The 25220-nt window shown below is 38.6% G+C and overlaps 2 protein-coding genes across 45 annotated transcripts in view; one reads left to right on the top strand and one right to left on the bottom strand.

Moving 5' to 3' along the window:
• The window catches only part of LOC126946324 (cytochrome c oxidase subunit 7B, mitochondrial), a 1159743-nt gene that overhangs the window by 188404 nt on the left and 946119 nt on the right, over positions 1 to 25220 (bottom strand). The window lies entirely within an intron of this gene.
• The window catches only part of ATRX (ATRX chromatin remodeler), a 283723-nt gene that overhangs the window by 71547 nt on the left and 186956 nt on the right, over positions 1 to 25220 (top strand). For 4 of the 9 annotated variants that reach the window (XM_050776271.1, XM_050776274.1, XM_050776279.1 and 1 more), the window contains 6 exons: positions 11461 to 11516; positions 12458 to 12510; positions 13378 to 13505; positions 16145 to 16258; positions 21119 to 21228; positions 25126 to 25193. In XM_050776271.1, the coding sequence (XP_050632228.1) occupies positions 11461 to 11516; positions 12458 to 12510; positions 13378 to 13505; positions 16145 to 16258; positions 21119 to 21228; positions 25126 to 25193 (529 nt within the window). Of the gene's footprint in view, positions 1 to 10534; positions 10573 to 11460; positions 11517 to 12457; positions 12511 to 13377; positions 13506 to 16144; positions 16259 to 21118; positions 21229 to 25125; positions 25194 to 25220 lie in introns of all 9 variants that reach the window. The other 5 variants (XM_050776280.1, XM_050776277.1, XM_050776278.1 and 2 more) reach the window with 4 other exon arrangements.

The following is a 25220-nucleotide window of genomic DNA, read 5'->3' as shown; positions in this document are numbered from 1 at the left end:
AATCTGGGCCAATTCCTGATTTCGGTTGTTACAATTAAAGCTGGTGGTGAATATTTATATATAAGTTTTTTTATGAATTTATGTTTTCATTTCTTTGCAATAAATGCCAGGAGTGCAGTTTGCAGTTCATATGATGGTTATACATTTATTTTTATTAAATTAATTAAACTACATTTACATTTTATTTTATTTTGGGTAGAGACAGAGTCTCACTATGTTGGCCAGGCTTGTTATGAACTCCTGACCTCAGGTAATCACTGCACCTGGCTTGCATTTCTTTTTTTTTTTTTTTTTTTTTTTTTACTCCATTGGACTCTATCAGTGCATTTATTTATTTATTTATTGATATTTATTTATTTATTTTAACTTTTAGGTTCAGGGGTACCTGTGAAGGTTTGTCACATAGGTAAAGTAGCATCACTGGGGTTTATTGTTTAGATTATTTTATCATCTAGGTATTAAGCCCAGTACCTAATAGTTATCTTTTCTGCTCTTGCATGTTCATGTTTTTAAAAGAAACTTTTGAACTGTTTTCCAGAATGGTTGTACTGTTTTATATTCCCACAGCAATGTATGAGTGATCCAGTTTCTCCACATTCTTGTTAACACTGGGTGTTAATACTCTTTTGAACTTTTTGCCATTTGATATTTATGGTATCTCATTGTGGTTTTAATTTGCATTTATTTAATGGGTAATAAATTCTTTTTAAAAAGAAACAGGATATTGCTCTGTTGCCCAGGCTGGAGTGCAGTGGTGCAATTACAGCTCACTGCAGCCTCAAACTCCTAGGCTCAAGTGATCCTCCTGCCTCAGCCTCTTGAGTAGCTGAGACTGCCTCAGCCTCTGGAGTAGCCGAGACTACAGGCACATGCCACCACACCCAGCTAATTTTTTAATGTTCCATAGAGACGGGGCCTGGCTCTGTTGCCCAGGCTGGTCTCAGACTTCTGGCCTCAAGTGATCTTCCCACTGTGGCCTCCCAAAGTATTTAGATTACAGGCATCAGCCACTGTACCTGGCTGGTAATAAAACATTAAACATCCTTATTGAAATACATGCCATACAATTAACCCATTTAAAGTATAAAATTCAGTGGTTTTTAGTATATTTAATATTTACACATATGTGCAGCCATCACCACAGTCAATTTTAGAACATTTTTATCACCTCAAAAAGAAACTCCATACCCTTTAGCTATCACCCCCTAGCTCTAAGAAATCACTAATCTACTTTCTTATTTTTTATATTTCCCTGTTTTGAGTTTTTTTTTTTTTTTTTTGAGACAGAGTCTCGTTCTGTTGCCCAGGCTGGAGTGCAGTGGCTATCTTGGCTTATTGCAACCTCTGCCTTCCAGGTTCAAGTGATTCTTGTGCCTTGGCCTCCCAAGTAGCTGGGATTACAGGCGTGCACCACCAAACCCGGCTAATTTTTGTAGTTTTTATTAGAGATGGGGTTTTTCCATGTTGGCCAGGCTTGTCTCACACTCCTGGCCTCAAGTTATCTGCCCACCTCAGGTCCCCAGAGTTGTGGGATTGCAGGCATGAGCCACTGCACCTGGCCTATTTCCCTGTTTTGGACTTTCATATGAATGGCATCATATAAATATGTGTTTTGTGGCTGATTTCTTTCATTTAGCATAATGTATTCAAGATATCTGTTGTAACATGTATTAGTACTCCATTTCTTTTTATGGCCACATAATATTCCATTATATGTATATACCATATTTGTTTATCCATTTATCCATTTATGGACATTTGGCTTGTTCCCATGTTTTGGCTATTAGGAATAATGCGGCTGTAAATATTGGTATGTAGTTTTGTGTGTAGCCATATATTTTTGTTTATCTTGTGTATATACCTAGGAATCTTAATTGCTGGATTTATACGGTAACTATGTTAAGTTGTGTGAGAAAATGTCAAACTGTTTTCCAAAGTGGAGATACTATTTTACTTTTCCACCAGGAGTATATAAAGATTGTGAGTTCTTCACATCCATGCCAAACATTGTTTAAGTGTTTTTTTTTTTTTTTTTTTGAGACGGAGTCTCACTCTGTCGCCCGGGCTGGAGTGCAGTGGCCAGATCTCAGCTCACTGCAAGCTCCACCTCCCGGGTTCACGCCATTCTCCTGCCTCAGCTTCCCGAGTAGCTGGGACTACAGGCGCCCGCCACCTCGCCCGGCTAGTTTTTCGTATTTTTTAGTAGAGACGGGGTTTCACCGTGTTAGCCAGGATGGTCTCGATCTCCTGACCTCGTGATCCACCGGTCTCGGCCTCCCAAAGTGCTGGGATTACAGGCTTGAGCCATCGCGCCCGGCCAACATTGTTAATAACAGACTTTGATTCTAGCCATTCTAGTGCATGTGAAGTAGTATCTCATTGTGATTTTAGTTTTCAACTGTCTGAAGGTTAAGGATGTTGAACATCATTTCACGTGATTATTTGTAGTTTGTATATATTCCTTGGAGAAATTTTTATTCAAACCCTCTGCCCAGTCTTTTTTTTTTTTTTTTTTTTTGACAGGGTCCTGCTCTGTTTCCCAGGCTGGAGTGCAGTGGCGTGATCTCAGCTCACTGCACCCTCAACCTCCCTGGCTCAAATGATCTTCCCACCTCAACCTCCCGAGTAGCTAAGACTATGGGTGTGTGCCACAGTGCCCAGCTAATTTTTGTTTATTTTTTATAGAGACAGGGTCTTAATTTGTTGTCCAAGCTGGTCTTGAATTCCTGTGCTTAAGCAATTCACTCACCTCGGCCTCCCAAAGTGCTGAGATTACAGGCGTGAGCCACCATGCCCAGCCCCTTTGCCCAGTTTTTAAATGGGTATTTATGCTTTCATTATTGATTTGTAAGAATTCTTTATATATTGTACCTTTTTCATTGTAAAATATGCGTAACATAAAAATTACCATTTTAACTAATTTTAAGTGTACAGTCCTGTAACATTAAGTAAAATTGTTGTGCATTCACCACCACCATCCATGTCTAGAACTTTTTCATCTTCCCCAAGTGAAACTCTGTACCCATTGCATACTAACTCCCCAATCTTCCCTCTCCTTAGCCTGGCAAACACCATTTTACATTCTCTTCCTATGAATTTGACTACTCTAGGAACTTCATATATGTATAATCCTACAATATTTGTCCTTCTGACATATTTTACTTAGCGCAGTGTATTGAAGGTTATCCATTTTGTAGTGTATCTCAAAATTTCATTTCCTTTGAAGTCTGAATACCATTCCATTGTATGTATATACCACATTTTGTTTATCCATTCATACTTCATACTTCAATGGACACTTGGATAAGATATATAATTTGGAAATATTTTCCCCTATTCTTTGAGTTGTCATTATTTACTTTTAGAGACAGGGTGTTGCTCTGTTGCTCAGGCTGGGGTGCAGTGGCAAGATCATAGTTCACTGCAGCCTTGAACTCCTGGGTACAAGCAATCCTCCCATCTCAGCCTCCCAAGTAGACGAGACTACAGTTGTGTGCCACCATGTCCAGCTAGTGTTTTTTTTTTTATTTTTTAGAGATAAGGTCTTACCATGTTGCCCTGGCTGAGCTTGAATTCCTGGCCTCAAGCGATTCACCTCAGGCTCCCAAGTAGCTGGGATTACAGGCATGAGACACTGCACCCAGTTGGGTTGTCTTTAATTGAAGCATAAAAGTTATTAATTTCGATGAACTTTTATTTATCTGTTTTTCCTTTTGTTGCTCATTCTTTTGGTGTCTTTAAGAATCCATTACCAAATTAAAGGTAATGAAGATTTACCCCCATGTTTTCTCCTAAAAGTTTTATAGATTTAGTTCTTACATTTAGGTCTTTGATCTACTTTGAGTTAATATTTTGTATATATTGTGAGGTAGGGGTCCAGCTTCATTTTTTGTAGGTTTCTATCCAGTTGTCTCAGCATCATTTGTTGAAAGACTATCCTTTCTTTGTTGAATGGTTTTGCCACCTTTGTCAGAAATCAGTGGGCCTGCCGGGCATGGTGGCTCACGTCTGTAATCCTAGCACTTTGGGAGACTGAGGCCAGAGGGGTACTTGGGCCCAGGAGTTCCAGACCAGCCTGGACAACACAGTGAGACTCCATCTCTATTAAAAAAAAAACAAAAACGCCAGGCTTAGTGGTGTGTGCCTATAGTCCCAGCTACTTGGGAGGCTGAGGCAGAAGGATCACTTGAGCCCAGGAGATTGAGGCTGCAGTGAGCCATGATTGTACCACTGCACCCTAGCCTGGGTGACAGAGTGAGATCCTGTCTCAAAAAAAAAAAAGAAATCAGCTGGTCATAGACATGTGGGTTTATTTCTGGACTCTTAATTCTATTCTGTTCATCTGTTTGTCCTTTTACCAGTACTCCATGGTCTTGATTGCATTGTTTTACAGTTTTGTGCAAAGTTGCACCAAAGTTGTTGTGTAGTTTTACAAAACTATGGCAATCAAGACTGTAGAGTACTGGCAAAATCAGGAAGTGTGAGTCTTCATACTTTTCATTTTTCAAGATTATCTGCCTTTCTGAATGTTTTCAATTCCCTATGAATTTTAACTCTTTGTTTTTTCTTGGTAGAGATGGATTTTCACCATGTTTCTGAGACTGTTCTTAAACTTCTGTCCTCAAGTGATCCTTCCACCTTGGCCTCCCAAAGTGCTGGGATTAAAGGTCTGAGCCACCATGCCTGGTCCATATGAATTTTGGAATGAGCTTGTCAATTTTTACAAAGAAGTCAGCTGGGATTCTGACAGAGATTGCAGTGTATCTATAGATTAGTTTGTGGAGTATTGCTGATGGCAGTGGTGGGCCGTCTGGAGTGGCTGCTGCCATCACACTGGCTGCAGCAGGGAGACATGGCCAGGGCTGCACGGTCTATAGAGTTGGTGGGAGCCAGAGGCAAGCAGGAGCCCTGCCCCTTCCAAGTTGGGGCGGGAGCTCCCTGGGTCCTACTGCAGCTGCCTAAGCTGTGGCTGTAGACCTGGGCATCCCTGTGCTCTTGAGTCTTGGGAGCAGGCGGGAGCCCCACCCTCCTAGGTGCAGCTGCAGCTGGCCAAACCATGACTGCAGTCCCAGGCCTCTCATTCCATGGAGCAGACAGGAGACCCACCCTCCTGGGTGCAGCTGCAGTCTTCCAAACTGCGGCTACAGACCCTGGCCTTCTGCTCCACGAAGCAGGCAGGAGCCCCAGGTGCAGCCACAGCCACCCAAACCATGGCTGCAGATCCAGTCCTCCCGCTTTATGGAGCAGGCTGGAGTACCGCCCTCCTGGGCACAGCTATAGCTGCCCAAATCGTGGGTGTAGACCTGGGCCTCCTGCTTTATGGGGCAGGCAGGAGCCCTGCCCCACTGGGTGCAGCTGCAGCCACCCAAATCATGGGGGGGCTGCAGACCCAGGCGTCTCTGCACTCTTGGGGCCAGGGAAGGCCCCTGCCTTGCCCTCATAGGCTTGGAAGTGCCTGCTCCTGCTGCCTGGCTTCTCCCTGCTGTTGGCACCTGCTGTGATCTTGGGGCAAAGTTGGGGCCGAGCCTGGATGCTATTGCAGCCTGGCCAGGTGTGCACATGCTCGGGGAACTGCTGACACGCCAGCCTCCTGCTGCCTTGGCCCCCTCCGGACTTTGGGTACTGACAAACATAGGGAAGCTGAGGCAGGGCTGAGAGCAGTTCAGCATTGACTTGCAGGTGCCCCCTTGCATCTACAGCCTGGGTGCCATGAACAGCAGCAGGAGGTGGACAGGTTCCTGAGTAGAAGGTGGTGGGTCCCTGGTGAGGACCCACCTTCAGGCCATGGAAAGCCTGAAGGCTGGGGGTTGGGCTGCCAGTCACATGGATCAGAGTGGGAACTTGTGGTGCCTTTTCTCGGCCCGCCCCGGACCAGTTGGTGTGCACATCCTCCCCTCTGAGGCCCATAAAAGTCCCAGGCTCAGCCAGAGCTGAACAGATGTCAGGCAACCAGCTGCAGAGTGGAGCAACCCACTCTAGGACCTCTTCTCTGCTGTGAGCTGCAGAGATGACAAGATGACCTTCCTGCAAGGAGGTGCCACCCACTCTAGGGCCTCCTCTTTGCTGAGAGCTGCGGAGTCAATGGGATGACCTTCCTGCAGAGAGGTACCACCCATACTAGGGCCTCCTCTCTACTGAGAGCTGTGCAGGTGATGGGATGATCAGCTGCTGAGAGGAGCTACCCTCTCTGCTGATAGCTGAACACTTGTAGTAACGACTTGCCTAGCAGAGAAGAGCCACCCTCTCTGCTAGGAGCTGAGCACTTGTTGGGATACCCTGACTGTGGAAAGGAGTTGTCCCTTTGGGTTTCCTCTGAGCTGTTCTATTGCTCAATAAAGCCCCTCTTTATCTTGCTTACTCTCCACTTTTCTGTGTACCTCATTCTTCTTGGGTGCAGGACAAGAACTTTGGACCTGCTGAATGAGGCTAAAAGAGCTGTAACACAAACAGGGCTGAGACATGCCCCTTGCTCACCTTGTTGCAGGTAAAGAGAAGGAAAGAAGAGCTGCAGCCCTTTGGGGAGCCCAGACCTGGGAGCGCCCCGAGCCAGGGCTGTGACTCTCTCTGCGGTTCCTGGTGTCTCCAACCTTCTGGGTGCCACCGTGTTCCCTGGTGCCAGCTGTGGATGCTGCTTGTGGTGTTCCTGGTCCAGCTGCAGCCTCACAGAGAAAGAACTGATGCCCATGCTGGCACCTGGAGCTGCGTGCCCTGCTGCAGCCCCTAGCATGTCTGATTGCGCAGTGGCTGGACCCCACACTTGCTCACATACCCCTTGCTACTTCATGCAGTCTCCCTTGGCCAGCATAGGATACAGGCCAGTGGCATGAGCCAAGTGTAGCCGGCCAGGCCAAATAGGCGGGACGAGCCCAGCAGGCCCGAGCAAAACTCTGGCACAGGTGCCACCAGCCACAGATGTTTCTGGCCAGAAAAGTGACACCCCCAAAGATTCTGTAACATTGGCATCATAAGAATGATAAATCTTGTGGCTTGGCCTGGTGGCTGATGGAATTGTGTGCTTTAAATGGGTAAATTGTATGGTATATAAATTGTATCTCAAGGGTGTTTAATGTTTTATCACTGGCGAGGTGCGATGACTCATGCCTGTAATTCCAGCATTTTGGGAGGCTGAGGTGGGAGGATTACTTGAGGACAGGAATTTGAGACCAGCCTGGAAAACATAGCCAGACCCCATCTACACAACATTTAAAAATTAGCCAGGCATGGTGGCATGTGCCTGTAGTGCCAGCTAATCAGGATGCTGAGGCAGGAGGATCACTTGAGCCCAGGAGTTTGAGGCCGCAGTGAGCTGTAATTACACCACTGCACTCCAGCCTGGGCAGTAGAGTGAGACTCTGTCCCTAATTTAAAAAAAAAGTTGTCTTCTAATTCATGAACATGAAGTGTTTTTCCACTGATTTAGATCTTTAATTTCTTTAATGGCGTTTTATAATTTTCAGAGTATGTTTTGTACTTCTTTTTTTTTTTTGTAAATTATTTCCTTCTGTTATAAATGGAATTCTTTTCTTAGTTTCATTTTGAGATTATTCATTGCAAGTGTATAGACATAACATTGATTTTTGTTTATTGTCCTTGTACCCATCAGTCTTCCTGAACTAATTTTATTCCCATGATTCTTTTTTTTTTTTTTTTTTAATTTGAGATAGTCTCGCTCTATTCCCCAGGCTGAAGTGCAGTGATGTGATCTTGGCTCACTGCAACCTCCGCCTCCCAGGTTCAAGCAATTCTCATGCCTCAGCCTACCAAGTAGCTGGGATTACTGGCACCTGCCACTACGCCCAGCTAATTTTTGTATTTTTAGTAGAGACAGGGTTTTGCCATGTTGGCCAGGCTAGTCTTGAACTCCTGACCTCTGGTGATCCGCCCACCTCGGCCTCCCAAAGTGTTGGGATTACAGGTGTGAGCCACCGTGCCCAGCCTATTCCAATAATTCTTTAGTGGATTCCTTAGCATCTTCTATGTATGAGATCATGCCATATTCTAATAGGGATAGTTTTATTTATTTATTTTTTTTGAGACAGAGTCTCACTCTGTTGCCCAGGGTGGAGTGCAATGGCGTGACCTCAGCTCACGGCAACGTCTGCCTCCCGGGTTCAAGTGATTCTCCTGCCTCAGCCTCCCTAGTAGCTGGGATTACAGGGATACGCCACCACACCTGGCTAATTTCTGTATTTTTAGTAGAGACGGGGTTTTGCCATGTTGGCTAGTCTGGTCTCGAACTCCTGACCTCAGGTGATCCACCTGCCTCAGCCTCCCAAAGTGCTGGGATTACAGGCATCAGCCACCGCACCTGGCCCTCTAATAGGGATAGTTTCATACCTTCCTTGTAAATACTGATGCCTTTCAATTTTTTTTTTAAACATGCATGCTCTGAGTAGAATCCGTAGTGCAAAATTGAATACAAATGACGAGAGCAGATTTCCTTGCCTTGTTTCTGATCTTAAGGGAGAAAGCATTCAGTCTGTCACCATTAAGTATGATATTACCTACCTGTGGGTTTTTGTAGATTTTAAATTTCCTGTCTTCCTTAATTTATTAGAAAAAATTTTTTTTTTTTTTTTTTTTGAGACTGAGTTTTGCTCTTGTTGCCCAGGCTGGAGTGCAATGGGGCGATCTTGGCTCACTGCAACCTCCACCTCCTGGGTTCAAGCGATTCTCCTGTCTCCGCCTCCCGAGTAGCTGGGTTTACAGGTACATGCCACCATGCCCAGCTAATTTTTGTATTTTTAGTAGCAACAGGGTTTCATCTTATTGGTCAAGCTGGTCTCGAACTCCTGACCTCAGGTGATCCGCCCGCCTCAGCCTTTCAAAGTGCTAGGATTACAGGCGTGAGCCACCATACCCAGCCAGAAAAAAGGTATTTTTAAAGAGCTGTTTTAGGTTCATAGCAAAATTGAGCAAAGAGTACAGTGAGTTCCCATATGCCCCTGCTTCTACACATGCACAGCATCTCCCACTATCAGCATTCCGTAAGAGAGTTGTACATTTGTTATATAACATTGGTGAACCTACATTGACATGTCATTATTACCCCAAATGCATAGTTTACGTTAAGGTTTACTCTTGGTGTTATACATTTTAAAGATTTTTGACAAATATATAATGACCTGCATTCAACATTTTCTGGTATCATACAGAATAGTTTCACTGCCCTAAAAATTTCCTGTGCTGTGCCTGTTTCTTCATCCCTTTCTCCCCTGTGAGTACTGGCAGCCACTGATCTTTTTACTTTCTCCATAGTTTTGCCTTTTTCAGATTGTCATAGTTGTAATCATATGTATGTAGCCTTTCCAGACTGGCTTCTTTCACACAGTAATCTGCATTTGTTTCCTCCATGTCTCTTTGTAGCTTGGTAACTAATTTATTTCTAGTGCCGAATAATATTCCATTTTCTGGATGTACTACAGTTTGTTTATCCATTAATCTTCTAAACGATATCTTGGTTGCTTCCAAGTTTTGGCAGTTATGAATAAAGCTGCTTATAAAGATGTTTATATAAGTAAACGAAGATGTTTATATAAAATAAAGATGTTTATAAACATCTCCATGCAGGTTATTTTGTGGATATATGGTTTCAGCTTCTTTGGATAAATGCCAAGGAGTGTGATTGCTGCTTTATGTATGGTATGCTTAGTTTTGTAAGGAATTGCTGAACTGTTTTCCTGAGTGGCTGTACCATTTTACATTCCCACCAGCAATAAATGAGAGTTTCTTTTGCTCCATACCCTTCTCAGCAGGTTTTGGTATAGTCAGTGTTCTGGATTTTGGCTATTCTAATAGGCGTGTAGGGGTATATTGTTTTAATTTGCAATTCCCTAATGACATATATTGTTGAGCATTTTTTCATGTGCTTATTTGCATCTGTATATCTTTTTTGGTGAGGTGTCTGTTCACATAGGTTTCTTTTTTATTCCTTTAATATCATGTTGTTATATTATTGTTGAGTTTTAAGCATTCTTTGTAGAGTTTGGATAATTGTCTTTTATCAGATGTTTACTTTTCTCCCAGTCTCTAGCCTGTCTTCTGATTTGAAGTTTTCTAATATTTTGTGGACTTTTGCATCTATATTCATAAGTGATACTTGCCTGTAGTTTTCTCTATTTGTGATTTTTTATATCAGGGCAATACTAGTTTCATAAAATGAGTTGGGAAATGTTGCCTCCTTTTCTGTTTTTTGAAGAGTTTGTGAAGAATTGGTATTAGTCCTTTTTTAAATGTTTGTTATAATTAAGTGGTGAGAACGTTTGGGCCTTTTCTTTATGGGTAGCTCTTTTTATTGCTGATTTAATCTCATCAGTTGTTACAGATCTATTCACAACTGTTTCTTCTTGAGTCAGTTTTAGTAGTTTGTGTTTTGGAATTTGTTCATTTCATGTAAGTTATTTAATTTTTTGGCATACAGTTGTTCATAGTATTCCTTTATAATCCCTTTATTTCAGTAAGTTTGGTAGTAATGTCCTCTTTTTCATTTCTGAGTCTAGTAACTTGAGTCTTGTTTCTTTTTTTTCTTGGTCAGTCTAGCCTAAAGTTTGTTCATCTTTTCTTCCCCCGCAGGTAAGTTGTTACACAATCCCTAGCGGATTCCAACTTGAATGGCCAAGTTCCTGCTTGATCATCTTTTTAAAGAATTAGTTTTTGGCCAGGTGCCTGTGGCTCATGCCCATAATCTCAGCACTTTGGGAGGCCAAGGTGGGCAGACCACTTGAACCCAGGAGTTAGAGAACAACCTGGCAACATGACGAAACCCCATCTCCACAAAAAATTAGCCGGGTGTGGTGGTGCGCACCTGTAGTCCCAACTACCTGGGAGGCTTAGAGGGGAGGATCACCTGAACCTGGGAGGTTGAGGCTAAAGTGAACCATGATAGCACCTCTGCACTCTAGTATGGACAATGGAGTGAGACCCTATCTCCAAAAAAAAAAGAAAAGGAGGAAAAGAAAAAGAACTACTCTTTGGTTTTATTGATTTTTTTTTTCCCCTATTGTTTTTCTATTTCCTATTTCATCCGTTTCATGAATTTCTGCCATAATCTTTATTATGTCCTTCTCCTTGATTTTGGTTTAGTTTGCTGTTATTTTCCCAGTATTTTATGGTGAAATGAAATATACTTTATTGGTAGTATGTTTTTTATTTTCAGTGTAATAGTTTACATTTTCTTCTACTGGGAAATGTCTTGTAATATTTATAAACTGCAACTGGAAATGTTTTTATATCAAAGTAATTTTTATAGAGATTTCATGCTTTATAAGGAGGGGTTAGTATGCAAAAGGAGAGTGATTCTAGTGAAAGAACTCTTCTAGGAATATTTTAATGTGAGTAGTGTGTTAACAATACTGCCAGACTTCATAGTGTGAGAATGGGTTTATGGAGTTATAAGTATTGATGTTCTATTTGATAATGCATCAAAGAGATAAATAATGTTCTTTATTTCTTCTTTTTTAGATAAAATCAGTGGTTCTGGAAGTAACTCTGATATGATGGAAAACAGCAAGGAAGAGGTAAGGATAATTATTTAGAGATATTTGTTAGTTACTATTAACTGACTAGAGCATATGTCGTTATGCTTCTAGACACATGTATGTGTCGAAGGCTACTGATACCCAGTTGTCATTATGATACTTCAGTTTCGTTATTTTCCAGTTTGAGAAGGTGTTCATTGTTTCTGTTATTGTTGTGGTTCACTTCAGCAGTTGACCTAAAGTCAGACAGCTGAAGACTTTCCAACAGATAGATATTTAACTGTCTTTATATTACCCCAGAGGTGTTTGAGGTGGATGTTATGGGCATGAACTTCATGGTTGTGAAATCTCTCAAAACTTGGTATCTAGAGTCTGCTAAGCATTATTATTAGCAACTCATAACAAGGTCCTTTGCCTGATACACAGGTCTACAACTATGGTTTTGGGAAATTTTTACCTATTGTAAAAAAACTGAATCCAGTAAAATATATTGATTATACTGGCAAAATGAGGGTAAGTTTAGTATCTCAAAGCAAGTTGTAGAAGTTACTTCATGCCAGATGTTAGCTTAGAGAATAATGAAACATATTTAGAGCCTTAAAACTCCCTACTTCTGTTGAGATCTGATTACTTCTGCTTCTTTGTTTTGTCTTTGTTGACTGGGGCCATGATCATTTTACAGCAGTGTATCCCCTGCAGCATGTGACAGCAACCATGTGAAAAATGAGAAATTTAATCTTCAGCCAAGGAAACCTGGCAGTCAATGAGAATTAGTTTTTATTTTTATTTTTATTTTTTTGCATCTGTGTTCCTTATGTGGTAGATAATTAGTTTTTGGAATTCCTTTTAGAAAAATATTCTAGGCACATAAATAGCATCTCATTATATCCCTGTATTGAAGTTGCTATAGGGAAATAGCTAATTGTAGGGGTGCTGTTTTGAGAGTTTTATTCACTTTTATATTTATGTCTCACATCTAGGGAACTAGCTCTTCAGAAAAATCCAAGTCTTCAGGATCGTCACGATCAAAGAGGTTGGTTGATGTTGAAGGGACAAAAAGTTATTTTCTTTTTCAGGTTATTTTCTGTTTCTAGAACCAAATTTTTTCTGAACTCATGTCAAGCACTATTCTGAGTTAACTATTCTATACAAATATACATATTTAAAAATGATAAGTATAATATAATGAATCCCTTTGTATCTGTCACCTGATTTTAACAATTATTTTTCATTCCAACTTTGAATTTTAAAGGGTTTTTAAAGGATTTATTATGTATTAGTGGCCCTTGCAATATGTAGTTTATTTCATTAGACAATATATGTCTTTGAAAAAGGAGAAAATAATTTTTGAATGCCTTATGAGACAATGGGTTTTTTGAAATTGTCTAGGATGGGGAGTTAGTCATCATAGTTGTAAGTTACAAGGAGAAAAAAGAGTGGTAAAAAACACTTTTTTCTGCTAAATTGTGAAGCCATACATAAAAACTGAAACTATTTTCTAACATAATATAATTCCCAATATACTGTGCAGTATAATTCTTATTAGAAGTTTGCCGCTTAGTCTATTGGACTTTCATTGTTTCTAAGCAGTGGGAATGTCTCTTAAAAACCAAGCTTGCTTGATATTAATTTATTCTCTAAAGTAGTGATTCTTAAAGAAGAGTGTCCTCCAAGGTCTCCCTGGTAGCTTTTTCAGAATGCGTATGCCTTGGTCTTACTCCAGACCTATTGAATCATAATCTTCAGTGATACAGTGTAGACACACATGCTTCCCTAGGTGATTCTGATATGCTTCCTGGTTGAGACCCACTGCTCAATCTCAACATGTTATTTATGTTCTTTGGGTATTGTTCCAGTTGTCAGAAATGTTCATAATTCTATGAACTTAATTCTTTCATAGGAAACCTTCAATTGTAACAAAGTATGTAGAATCAGATGATGAAAAACCTTTGGATGACGAAACTGTAAATGAAGATGCATCTAATGAAAATTCAGAAAATGATATTACTATGCAAAGCTTGCCAAAAGGTAATGTGTGTTAATTTTTCATGAAGTTAAAGTTGAAATGAATTTTTAAACATCATTTTTATAAAATTGGAACTTGATTACTGTTAGCTATGTACAAAAGACCAAACATGGCATTTTCCTAGTGGTTGTCTAGAAATGTATTTGTATGCCGATGATAATGTGTGTTATCGAAGTTAAAAATTTGGAATATTCAGTTAGTTTTGTAAAGAATGAAATCTATTTTTTTCTTTCCATCGAGTTTTAGACAAGGGGCTTTAGTTTCCAAATTATACTTCAATGTGTAAGCAAGTTTAAAAATTTATTATATTAGGTTTTGGTTCAGTCAATGTTAATGTGCCTGCTTTATACAAAAATGTAATGACCGTTCCTGAAAACTTAAAAATCATTTACAGTCTAGTTTAGTCTTATTGCATTCTTAAATTCCCTAAGGCTAGAAGCTGAAGTTAACTATCATAGATAGATTTAGTTGTATTTCTTGCTGTTATCTTTTTAAAAAAACTTTGTCACATACCTCTCAACTGTTGAAGTTCTAACCATAAAACTTTGTTAATAATGGGGGAAAAAGCCACATGAGTATCTTGGACTCTTCATAGCTCAAATCTGAGAGCAATATAATTGGATGATGAGAATGACAGGGGACTTGGTTCAAAGAGTCAAATTTTATATTTTTTTCTTTGTTAAATAATATGTTGTAGTCTCTTGGCAGAGTTTTCAAATTCATTCTCATAGATCTTTTATAGCAGTGCTTATTAAACCTTGTTCCCTGTCTATGTTTTTATGACACATTTTCAAATTATGGAAATTTAAAAAATACTGTAGGTAGGAGGGATGGGACTTTCCTTGACTAGGATAAATTAGAAGTTACAAAAGGTGATAAATGAAATGAGAAAAGGAAATTAATGAAAGAAGAGAGATAGGGGCCTACCACTTACTTAGCTTTGCAAATCATTTATGACAATTTTACATAATGGTTTTGGTGGCCAAGGGCAGAAACAACTAACATGGGAGTCTAAGTCCCATAGGTGGTGACTTACTTTGGATTTTTACATTCTCAGTGGTTGTCACTGGGAGTGTTTATGATGTAAGAAATAGGAATTCAAACTTTTGTTTTAATGGTACTGGGGAAGAAAGTCAGCATATGATGTTACTAACCTGAACTATGCCTAATTCTGTCAGACCAAAACAAAAACAAACCCATTTCATAAGGTTAAATTTGGGTGTTTATATTATTGTTGTAATATTTATTGAGTATATATAAGTACCAGGCTCTTACAAAATTAACTCCTTTAATCCTCAAAACAACACTGTAAGGTAGTTATTATTTTGCTTGTAGAGATAAAGGAACAAATTCAGAACCCAAGGAACTTTTTCAGCTTTAAATTGAGAAGCTAAGATTTCAACCCAGGTCTGCTTGAATCCAAAGCCTAGTGAGTGCTCTTTTCACTCTGCTGCTTTGCTTCCAATTCTCCCTAGAAGAATCTCTAGGGAGAATTCAGGTTTTTTTTTTTGTTATTGTTGTTGTTGTTAATTTAAAATCTTTAGTTCTTTTCAAATGCTGGGGCTTCTCTGAGAGTATATACATGCAATGATTGCTGTGAATAACTTTTTTTGGTGGGGATTATTTAATTTTACTACAATCTGTAAAATCTCAATCTTCTGTGTCCTCTCCCCACACCCTTTCAGAGACTCAGAAACTCATTTACCAACTAGATGTTATAACTTGTCAAAATTTGCTTGTTGAGTAACATAGAGCCATGTTTCAGAGAAAGCCCCTGGCGACTACCTGCTTTTTCTTCCTTGATTGTTGCCGATGATAGCCAGTTACTAAGCCAAGCAATGTAGGTAAACATTGAGACCTAAACCCTTTTTACTATGCCTGTCTTATTTGCTCTTGAGAGAACTAATGAAAACTTAAATCGACAGCCTCTCTCCTCAATTCACATGTTTTATAGTTAAGGAAGGACATTCTTTCTAAAATATTAACATAGGGATCAACAAATGATCTCATTCTACAATTTATTGTCAGGGTACTTTAGCTAAAGTATCTTAATCTCTAAAAACTCTTTAAGGACTTTACAGAGTACTGAAGCTTTGACATACCAGTTGGGAAATGCTGCAGAATAGATACAGGAGTAACAGAATGAACTTCATTTCTCCCACCAATACCCCTCCCTTGCAGTATAAAACTACCCTTAAAAATCTTTCTGAGTTTATGATTTGGATTATGAAAATAGGATGTCTTTAAAAATTTTTTCCCTCTGAACCACATATTTTATGAATTCTTTATGGAACTTAGCATAGATGTTCATATTCATAACAGCTTTTGTGATAGGCACTATAAAAATTCAGAACTGGGTTGAGGCTTTCTATTTGATTCACACATTTCTTTTTTAATCACGCCATAATACCTCCCTTTCCTGTTTTTATGAACTATATTTCAACAAATAAACTGATTGTTGACACCTGGCCCTTATACTATTTCCCTGTTTTATTTACTTTTGTGAGGTCCTTATACCAATATCTAAAGCTTGAAAGAAACAAACTATGTACCAGCAATGTTGGCTTTATCTGAACTGAAGTCTTGTACTTCACTTGCACATTTAATATGTGTAATGGTTTTTTAAATGAAATCATTCTAGGTACAGTGATTGTACAGCCAGAGCCAGTGCTGAATGAAGACAAAGATGATTTTAAAGGGCCTGAATTTAGAAGCAGAAGTAAAATGAAAACTGAAAATCTCAAAAAACGCGGAGGTAAATACAAGTGAAAATGAAACATGAATTTAAATTGCTGTTTATGACCATATTGGAAAATCTGATGTGCTTACTAAAAATACCTCCACTTTTCTGCCTTTTGTTTATTAAAAGCACTACTTAAATATAACTTCTGTTTCTCTCTGAGCTCTGAAGCAGAAAAGGTTAAACACTATTTATCAAAACACCTTTGCCTTCAGTGGCTATTAAGTTATCTCAAGAAGCTTAGCATTTCCTTCTTCCACATGTTCTATAATACATATATGCCATAATACTATGTTCCCCCCCCAACCCTAAAAGAATTTTAGATTTATGCAAAATCTTGTCTGTGGCCTCCAGGTAACTTTATATATAGTTAGAGTTGCATAGAGTGACATACATCTGCATTAGTATTAGTTGGGGTATTATAAATGCAAGTCCCTTGACTCCACTCCTCACAAATTAGAATTTCTGTTGATGAGGTCAAGAATGTACCCCAGTTTGTGTACACTGAAGTTTCAGATCCATTAATCTAAGAACAGCAACATGGACATAAGTAGGAAGGAGTAGGGAGCTAGAGCTGATAACCCTCCCTCTGTCTGCCGGAGGCGCCTCTCCCTTTGTCTGTCTATCCTCCCTTAAACACACAAACGGTGGGGAGTGGTGGCTCACACCTGTAATACCAGCACTTTAGGAAGGCAAGGCAGGAGGATTACTTGAGTCCTGGAGTTCGAGACCTGCTTGGTCTATATGGTGAGACCCCATATCTACAAAAAATAAAAATATCAGCTGGACATAGTGGCGCATGCCTGTAGTCCTAGCAACTCTGGGGGCTGAGGTGGGAGGCTCACTTGAGCCCAGGTGATCAAGGCTGCAGTGAGCCGTGATTGTACCACTGCACTGCAGCCTGGATGACAGAGTCAGACCCTGTCTCAAAAAAATTAACACACATGCATATACACACACATACACACACACACTCTCTCTCTCTCTCTCTCTCTCTCAATATTGGCTAACCATCTATAAAAAGTTTGTATTTATTTAGAAATGTATGATAGTGGACTATGTGTCCCACTTGTTTGTGTGTGATTCTTAGATGGTGTGTATATATATTTTGGGGCAGCTTAACAGAGCCAGAATTCATAACTATAAAAGGAATGAATCTCCAAATGATAGAACATGACACTAAATTTCTAAGTAGAAGTGTAGTGAAAGCATATTCATTTAATATTGATCAGATTATATAATTGTGAAATTAAAGTGAAGCTCTTATATTGGTGAAATTTTTGTGTGGATTTTTATTTTAATGCTATGATTATCTTGATGGAACCAGTAAAATATATCTATACTTATAAAATGTTATATATATTCATTGTCAGATTAAATAATTTGTAAGGTTGTTGGCAAAAATAAAGGAAATAGTGTTTAGTCTTTTGTCCACAAAGGGGTAGTCAACTCTTTTTGAGCATGAGGAATCTTTCTGAGACTCTAGTTCATAGTAGGGAAACTGCCATTGCAGCAACAGAGCTCATTAAAGCTAAGGTAGTAGTCTTAAAATTTAAGAGAATCCTCAATTAGAAAGTGATGGTAAAGATCAGTAGTAAGAGTTTCTTTCCTCTGATCATAGGTTCTCTAGAGAAGACAAATAACTAAGTGTTCTGCATTGTGTACACTTAGTGTACAGAGTGTCTAAGTGGTGTTTTTTTGGGAAGGGACCCTGGAGCAGTCAATGTCTGAAATGTGGATAAGGGCTGAAAGAATAAAAGAACCACTGTTGTTGATGAGGGTATTCCTAGTGCTACTTTGGTATGCTGCTGGCATTTGGTCTCAGCTGATAAGTTTCAGGAACATTTTATTGAATGTTCTGTGTAGGAATGTTTTGGTATCACGCTTAAGGGAATACATAACATTTATAGCTATCAGTAGCACTTAAATCTTTCATGCCTATTTTCATCTTAATGATTTGTTACATTTTTAAGCTGTCAGAAATCACACAGGAAATTTAACACTAGGTTTACTTTATATACACATATATAGATAAATTGGTGATCTGAAATGCTGAATTGGTGTAGATAATATTTAAACTTTTTAAGAAAGCTAGTTCCAAAATTGAAGCCTAACGTAGGAAACTGTCAAGAATGTAAACTTTATATACAAAGTCTTATATTGATTTGGAATAATATTATAACACAAAGATATGGCTAAAGTTAACATTTCAGGAGCGGATTTTTTTTAAAAAAAATTTCAGTATCATACCCTGTTTTGACATTCTTTTCCCAGTTTTAATTGTTAGAAAGTATATTTTACACCTAACTTTTTTACATGACACAATAATTTTGTTCTCTTTAAAACCATTAAAATGTATTGAGCTCAGAAATGAAAATGCCTCTTTTTCATTTATACCCTGTGTTACAATTTTAAATATATTTCATAACTAAAAATAAAAAATTTAAACATGTGTACAGCAACAAGTACATAAAGTAACATTTCAACATTTTACCATATTTGCTTCAGATCTCACTTAAGTAAAATATTGGTTCAGTCCTACTCTCATCCATTTCCCCTTCTTCCCACCCCACAGGTAATGATTATCTTGAAGTTTTATGCATGTGCATGTGTGTGCATGTTTTTCTATGTTTTTTATATATGTATTCATAAAACATTTTTCATTTAAAAATATAACAAAATAATATGCTGTATATATCATTTGGGAACGTTTTTCATTTAACATTGTTTTTGAATTGTATTCATGTCAGTAAATGTACATCTAGTTTGCTTATTTTTCACTGCTCTATAGAATTATGTGGTATCAATAAGTCACTATTCATTTCCCGCATAGGAAGCTATTCCCAATTTTTCATTTTCTAATTTTCTAATTAGTGCTGTGGTGAATATCCTTATATTTGATTCCTTGTGCACACGTGGGAGAAAATCTCCAAAGAATTACCTAGTTTTGTTTAATTCTTGAGTGATATATGCACCAAAGCACACAGAAGATGCTTAGTAAGCATTACTTAACATTGGATGAACATTCAGATTCTACATTTTATTTATCTTGTTAGTTTATCTGAATGGAATAATTATTTGAAATGAAAAAGTATGCTGTGGTGTATTTGTTTCTGTTAAAACGAATACAGAATATATGAATACCCAAGATCAAACTGGAGTTTGTAAATAATGTGATTATAATAAATTAGGCTTGTAATACCTGCTATTAGGTAGGATGAGGTGGGAGGATTGCTTGAGCTCAGGCGTTTGAGGCTACAGTGACTTGTGATTGTGCCATTGTACTCCAGTCTGGGTGATGCACTGAGACCACATCTTTAAAATTAAAAAATAAATAAATAAAAATTTTAGCAACATAAATAGTAAACCTTCAAGTTTACTTTTATCTTCTAAAACAGTATGATGGTGTTCTTAAACTTTAAAACTTTTAGCTTCTGGCTAGGTGTAGTGACTCACACCTGTAATCCCAGCACTTTGGGAGGCTGAGGCCAGAAGATTACTTGAGCCCAGGAGTTGGAGACCAGCCTGGGCAACACAGTGAGACCCAGTCTCTACAAAGAATTAGCCAGGTGTGGTGGTGTGTGCCTGTAGTCCCAGCTACTCAGGAGGCTGAGGTAGGAGGATCGATTGAGCCTGGGAGGTAGAGGCTGCAGTGACTGAATTTGCACCATTGCATTCCAGCCTAGGTGACAGAGTGAGCTCTAGCTCTTAAATTTTTAAAAAAGTTTTTACAAATAAAAATATTCATGATAATATTTGGGTCCATAGTGCTTTGGACCTTAAACCTAATAGAAACCCAAAAGAGAAAATTAAAAGGGTGAGAAATATATGTGATGTTTTGTTTTTTATTTAAGTATGGTGCCAATTTGTTTTTTAGTTGTCTCCTTTTTATTTGTGAATGTAAGCATTTTGAGTGGCTTCTTCTGAATTATAATCTACCATCTTATTTTGATCAAGGTCTTGGTTGCACATCAGGATCATCTTTGAAACTTTAAGAAAATGTCTGAGAGGTTTTAATTCAGTGGTTTAGGGGTGGGAATGGCTGTTTTTAAAAAGGTTCTTCAGATGACTCTAATGTTTAGCTCAGGGTGTGAAACACTGCCTTAGCAGAACTAGGGACAAGTAGGAGGCTGGAGAGGTTTCTGTAGGTTTTCTTCAGTCTGTTTTTCAGGGGACAGTACAGAATGGGACTCTGCCTTTTACCCCTAGTTGTTCTGATGTTTTGCTGCCAAAATAGATATACTTGCAATATCTTGTTTGTCTTTATTTGAAAATAGTTGACAGTGTTGGTATGGAGTGGATAGTGGAGTACACATAGAAAAAAGGCAGGTTAATGACAATTATGGATAGTGTTGAAGTAAATATTGGGAAGGAAATTGGTAATATCATAAAATTACCAAGTTTTTACATACCATATTGATAGGATCTGTGCAGACAATTCCACTTTGAGAATAAAAACCTTTATGGCATACTTAAGTATAGGATTGCAAAAGAATCTGTTCCATATATGTTACTTCCCTGTTCTGTAAGGACTGATACTGAATTTATTTGCAAAGCAATAATAAAAAAGAGCTCTTGGCCCCTAGTTTTAGAAATTTTTGTGGGTTCTCTTAATGTTATTTTGAGTTGTAAAAAATGGCATTTGCATCTATAAAAGGAAACAATTAGGATTTGTAACTTGGAATTTGCCAAGGTTGTCATGTGCTTAGTAAGTCGATAAAATATTAACCTTTTTTTACTTGTATCCAAGATGCCATTTTTTTCTAAGGATTATGAGGTATTTCATTTCTAATACAAAAGTTACAAAATGCTGACTAAAGTAAATATCTTTTTCTTTGTGTAAATGTGTAAATAATAGTCACTCCTTTCTCCTAGAAGATGGGCTTCATGGAATTGTGAGCTGCACTGCTTGTGGACAACAGGTCAATCATTTTCAAAAAGATTCCATTTATAGACACCCTTCATTGCAAGTTCTTATTTGTAAGGTACGTAATGATCTGTTGATATTTCATGCCATAAATATTTGAATGCTTACCATATACCAGGCCTTTGAGGGCACAGTCTTGAAGAAAGATGGAAATGGTATCTGCCCTTGGAAGACTTCTATTGTAGTGAGGAAGATAGACATACAAAGCCTAAGTGTCATGATAGGGGAGATACTGTGATTATGGGAGCACACAGGAAGCCTGTGTAAATATGATTTGGGTCGGATGGCTTTCTAGCGGAAAGGTGATATGTGAAATATGAATAAGAATTAGCCTGGTAAGTGAGATTGGTTCATCATGTTCTGGGAAGAGGCAACATGGTATTTAGATACTGGTAGTTGAGGGAGAGGTTGGTGTGTTTGAAAATCTCAAGAGTGGATGTGTGTAAATGTTTGTGTTTTATAATCTTTCCCCTTATATATCCTACTTCCCCAAATGTAAACTATCTATGTGGAGCAGGGTTTTGACGTAACTTGGAGATAATAGAATTAAAAATGTTTACATATGTAACAAACCTGCACGTTATGCACATGTACCCTAGAACTTAAAGTATAATAATAAAAAAATAATGTTTTTTATGTGTTGATTATAGTTTTAACGGTCTGTGCCACATTTTTGTTAGTAATACCTTGGAGTTAATTTTAAATATCTATAAATGTGGGCCTGGCACGGTGGCTCATGGTTGTAATCCTAGCACTTTGAGAGGCCGAGGCTGGTGAATCACCTGAGCTTAGGAGTTCGAGACCAGCCTGGCTAACGTGGTGAAACCCCATCTCTACTAAAAATACAAAAAATTAGCCGGGCATGGCGGGTCCCTGTAATCCCAGCTACTTGGGAGGCTGAGGCAGGAGAATCGCTTGAACCTGGGAGGTGGAGGTTGCTGTGAGTCAAGATTGCACTATTGCATTCCAGCCTGGGCAACAAGAGCAAAACTTCCTCTCAGTAACTACCTACCTTCCTATAAATGTCATGGTTATGGTTTTCTTAACTCATATTCCTGCTAAGATTAATCCTATGTTAGTTTGTTTCCCAATAAAAAGCTGCCTTTGAAATGCAGTGGCAGGCCATGTTTTCCTTGGAATTCTAGCTCTAGATCTTTTCTTGAATGAATTTTTGATAGATTCAGACATGCTTAAATGAACTGTACTTTGTTCTTTAGCAATTCGTATCCCTCCTTTCCTTGAATTCAGTTCAGCAGGGGCCTATCTAGGGTATGTATTAGAGAGTTTCATTTTAAATTTTGACAGTAGAATCTAATATTGCTGGATTTGTGACATATATTTGCCTTTCTGTTTTCTTACCTATATGATTGTCTTTTTTCAAGAACCAGTCTGTTGAGCCTAGGCCATTTCACTTATCTGTAGTTTGTATCAGTGAGCACCTTTTCCCTTTCTGCAGTCCCACTGGAAAGACTTTGAAGTCAGTCAAACTTGGATTTGAATAACAGCTTTGCCTCTTACTAGTTGTATGACTTTAGATTTATTTACGTATTAATGAAAGTTAGCCTCATAATACGTCCTACCTTGCATGGTAGGTATTTCGATATTTAGAGATAATATAGATTAATTCTTTTGCTGTATGTATAGTAGCTGTTTGTATATGGTGGCTATTAAAATTGCTAAGTACCCACATCTAATACATTTTTATGTAGAGCTTTAGTAGCTAGTTGTATGAGACCAGAAATTAGCTTTACTAAAATCTTTTATAAACTTTGTTTTTTTGGTTTGTTTTTGAGATGGAGTCTTGCCCTGTTACCCAGGCTGGAGTGCGGTGGCACAATCTTGGCTCACGGCAGCATCCACCTTCTGGGTCAAGTGATTCTCCTGCCTCAGCCTCCCGAGTAGCTGGGATTACAGGTGCCCGCTACCACACCTGGCTAATTTTTGTATTTTTAGTAGAGACGGGGTTTTACCCTGTTGGCCAGGCTGGTCTTGAACTCCTGACCTCAAGTGATCCACCCACCTCAGCCTCCCAAAGTGCTGGGATTACAGGCATGAGCCACCACACCCAGCCAAAAATCTTTTATAAACTTTTAAATAAGGAATAGTGGTACTTGAGTGTATGGAAATCTATTTCAAGGCATTAATTCTTGAGACTTGAGATAGTTAGATGTCTGTACAATACAGACATTGGATAGTGGGTAGCAGTGTTTTTGTTTGTTTGTTTTTGTTTTTTTTTTTGTTTTTTTTTTTTGTTTTTTTTTTTGAGTTTTATTCTGTTGCCCAGGCTGGAGTGCAATGACGTGATCTTGGCTTACTGCAACCTCCGCCTCTGGGTTTAAGTGAGTCTCCTGCCCCAACCTTTAGAATAGCTGGGATTGCAGGCGTTTGCCACCATGCCCGGCTAATTTTTGTATTTTTTTAGAGACTGGGTTTCGCCATGTTGGCCAGACTGGTCTTGAACTCCTGACCTCAGGTGATCCACCCTCCTCGTCCTCCCAAAGTGCTGGGATTATAGGCATGGGCTACTATGCTCGGCTGGGGTAGTACAGTGTTTTTGCTTTGAGTCTCTGAAACATGCACACATAATCCTTTTTTTTTTTTAAATTGTTTTTAAAATTTTTGTGGGTTCTTGGTAGGTGTATATATTTATGGCGTACATGAGATGTTTTAATACAGGCATGTGATGTAAAATAAGTACATTGTGGAAAATGGGGTATCTGTCCCCTCAAGCATTTATCCTTTGAGTTACAAGCAATCTAATTATATTCTTTAAGTTATTTAAAAATGTACAATTAAGTTGCTATTGACTGTAGTCACCCTATTGTGCTATTAAATAGTAGGTCTTATTCTTTGTATTTTTTTGTACCCGTTGACCATCCCCACCTCCTCCCTATCCCCTCACTACCTTTCCCAGCTTCTTGTAACCATCCTTCAAGACATCCTTCATTAGTTCATCCATGAGTTCATTTGTTTTGAGTTTTAGATCCCACTTATAAGTGACAACATGCAATGTTTGTCTTTCTGTGCCTGGCTTATTTCACTTAATATAATGATCTCCAGTTCCATCCATGTTGTTACAAATGACGGGATCTCATTCTTTCTTATGACTGAATAGTACTCCATTGTGTATATGTATTGCATTTTATTTATTTATTTATTTATCTGTTGATGGGCACTTAGGTTGCTTCCAGATCTTTGCTATTGTAAACAGTGGCCCAACAATCATAGGAGTGCCAGTATCTCTTTGATAAACTCATTTCTTTTCTTTTGTGTATATACCCAGCAGGTGGATTGCTGGGTATCTCAATTTTTAGTTTTTTTGAGGAAACTCCAAACTGTTTTCTATAGTGATTGTATTCATTTACATTCCTACCAACAGTACACAAGGGTTCCTTTTTCTCCACATCCTTGCCAGCATTTGTTATTGCCTGTCTTTTGGATATAAGCCATTTAAACTGGGGTGAGATGATATCTTATTATAGTTTTGATGAACATTTCTCTGATAATCAGTGATGGTGAGCAGCTTTTCATATGTCTATTTGTCATTTGTATGTCTTCTTTGGAGAAATGTCCAGTCTAATCTTTTGCCTATTTTTTGATTGGATTATTTGATTTTTTTCCTATAGAATTGTTGGAGCTCTTTATATATTGTGGTTATTAATCCATTGTCAGATGGGCACTTTGCAAAATGTTCTCCCATTCTGTGGGTTGTCTTTTCATTTTGTTGATTGTATCCTTGCTGTGCAGAAGCGTTTTAACTTGATGTGATCTCATTTGCCAATTTTCGCTTTGGTTGCCTGAACTTGTGTGATATTGCTCAATAAATCTTATGCCCATACCAGTGTTCTGGAGATTTTCCCCAGTGTTTTTAATTACTTAAAAAAGTAAAGTTTTTGTCCTTTATGAATGCTATCAATTTTGAATTAAATTTCCCCTTCCTCTTTTCTTTTAATAGAATTGCTTTAAGTATTACATGAGTGATGATATTAGCCGTGACTCAGATGGAATGGATGAACAATGTAGGTAGGTAATATAGATGAGCTAACATTC

This window comes from Macaca thibetana, chromosome X (genome assembly GCF_024542745.1).
Source record: "Macaca thibetana thibetana isolate TM-01 chromosome X, ASM2454274v1, whole genome shotgun sequence".
Lineage (NCBI taxonomy): Eukaryota > Metazoa > Chordata > Mammalia > Primates > Cercopithecidae > Macaca > Macaca thibetana.
The sequence above is the reverse complement of the archived record's forward strand: the minus strand, read 5'-3'. Positions and strand labels throughout refer to the sequence as shown.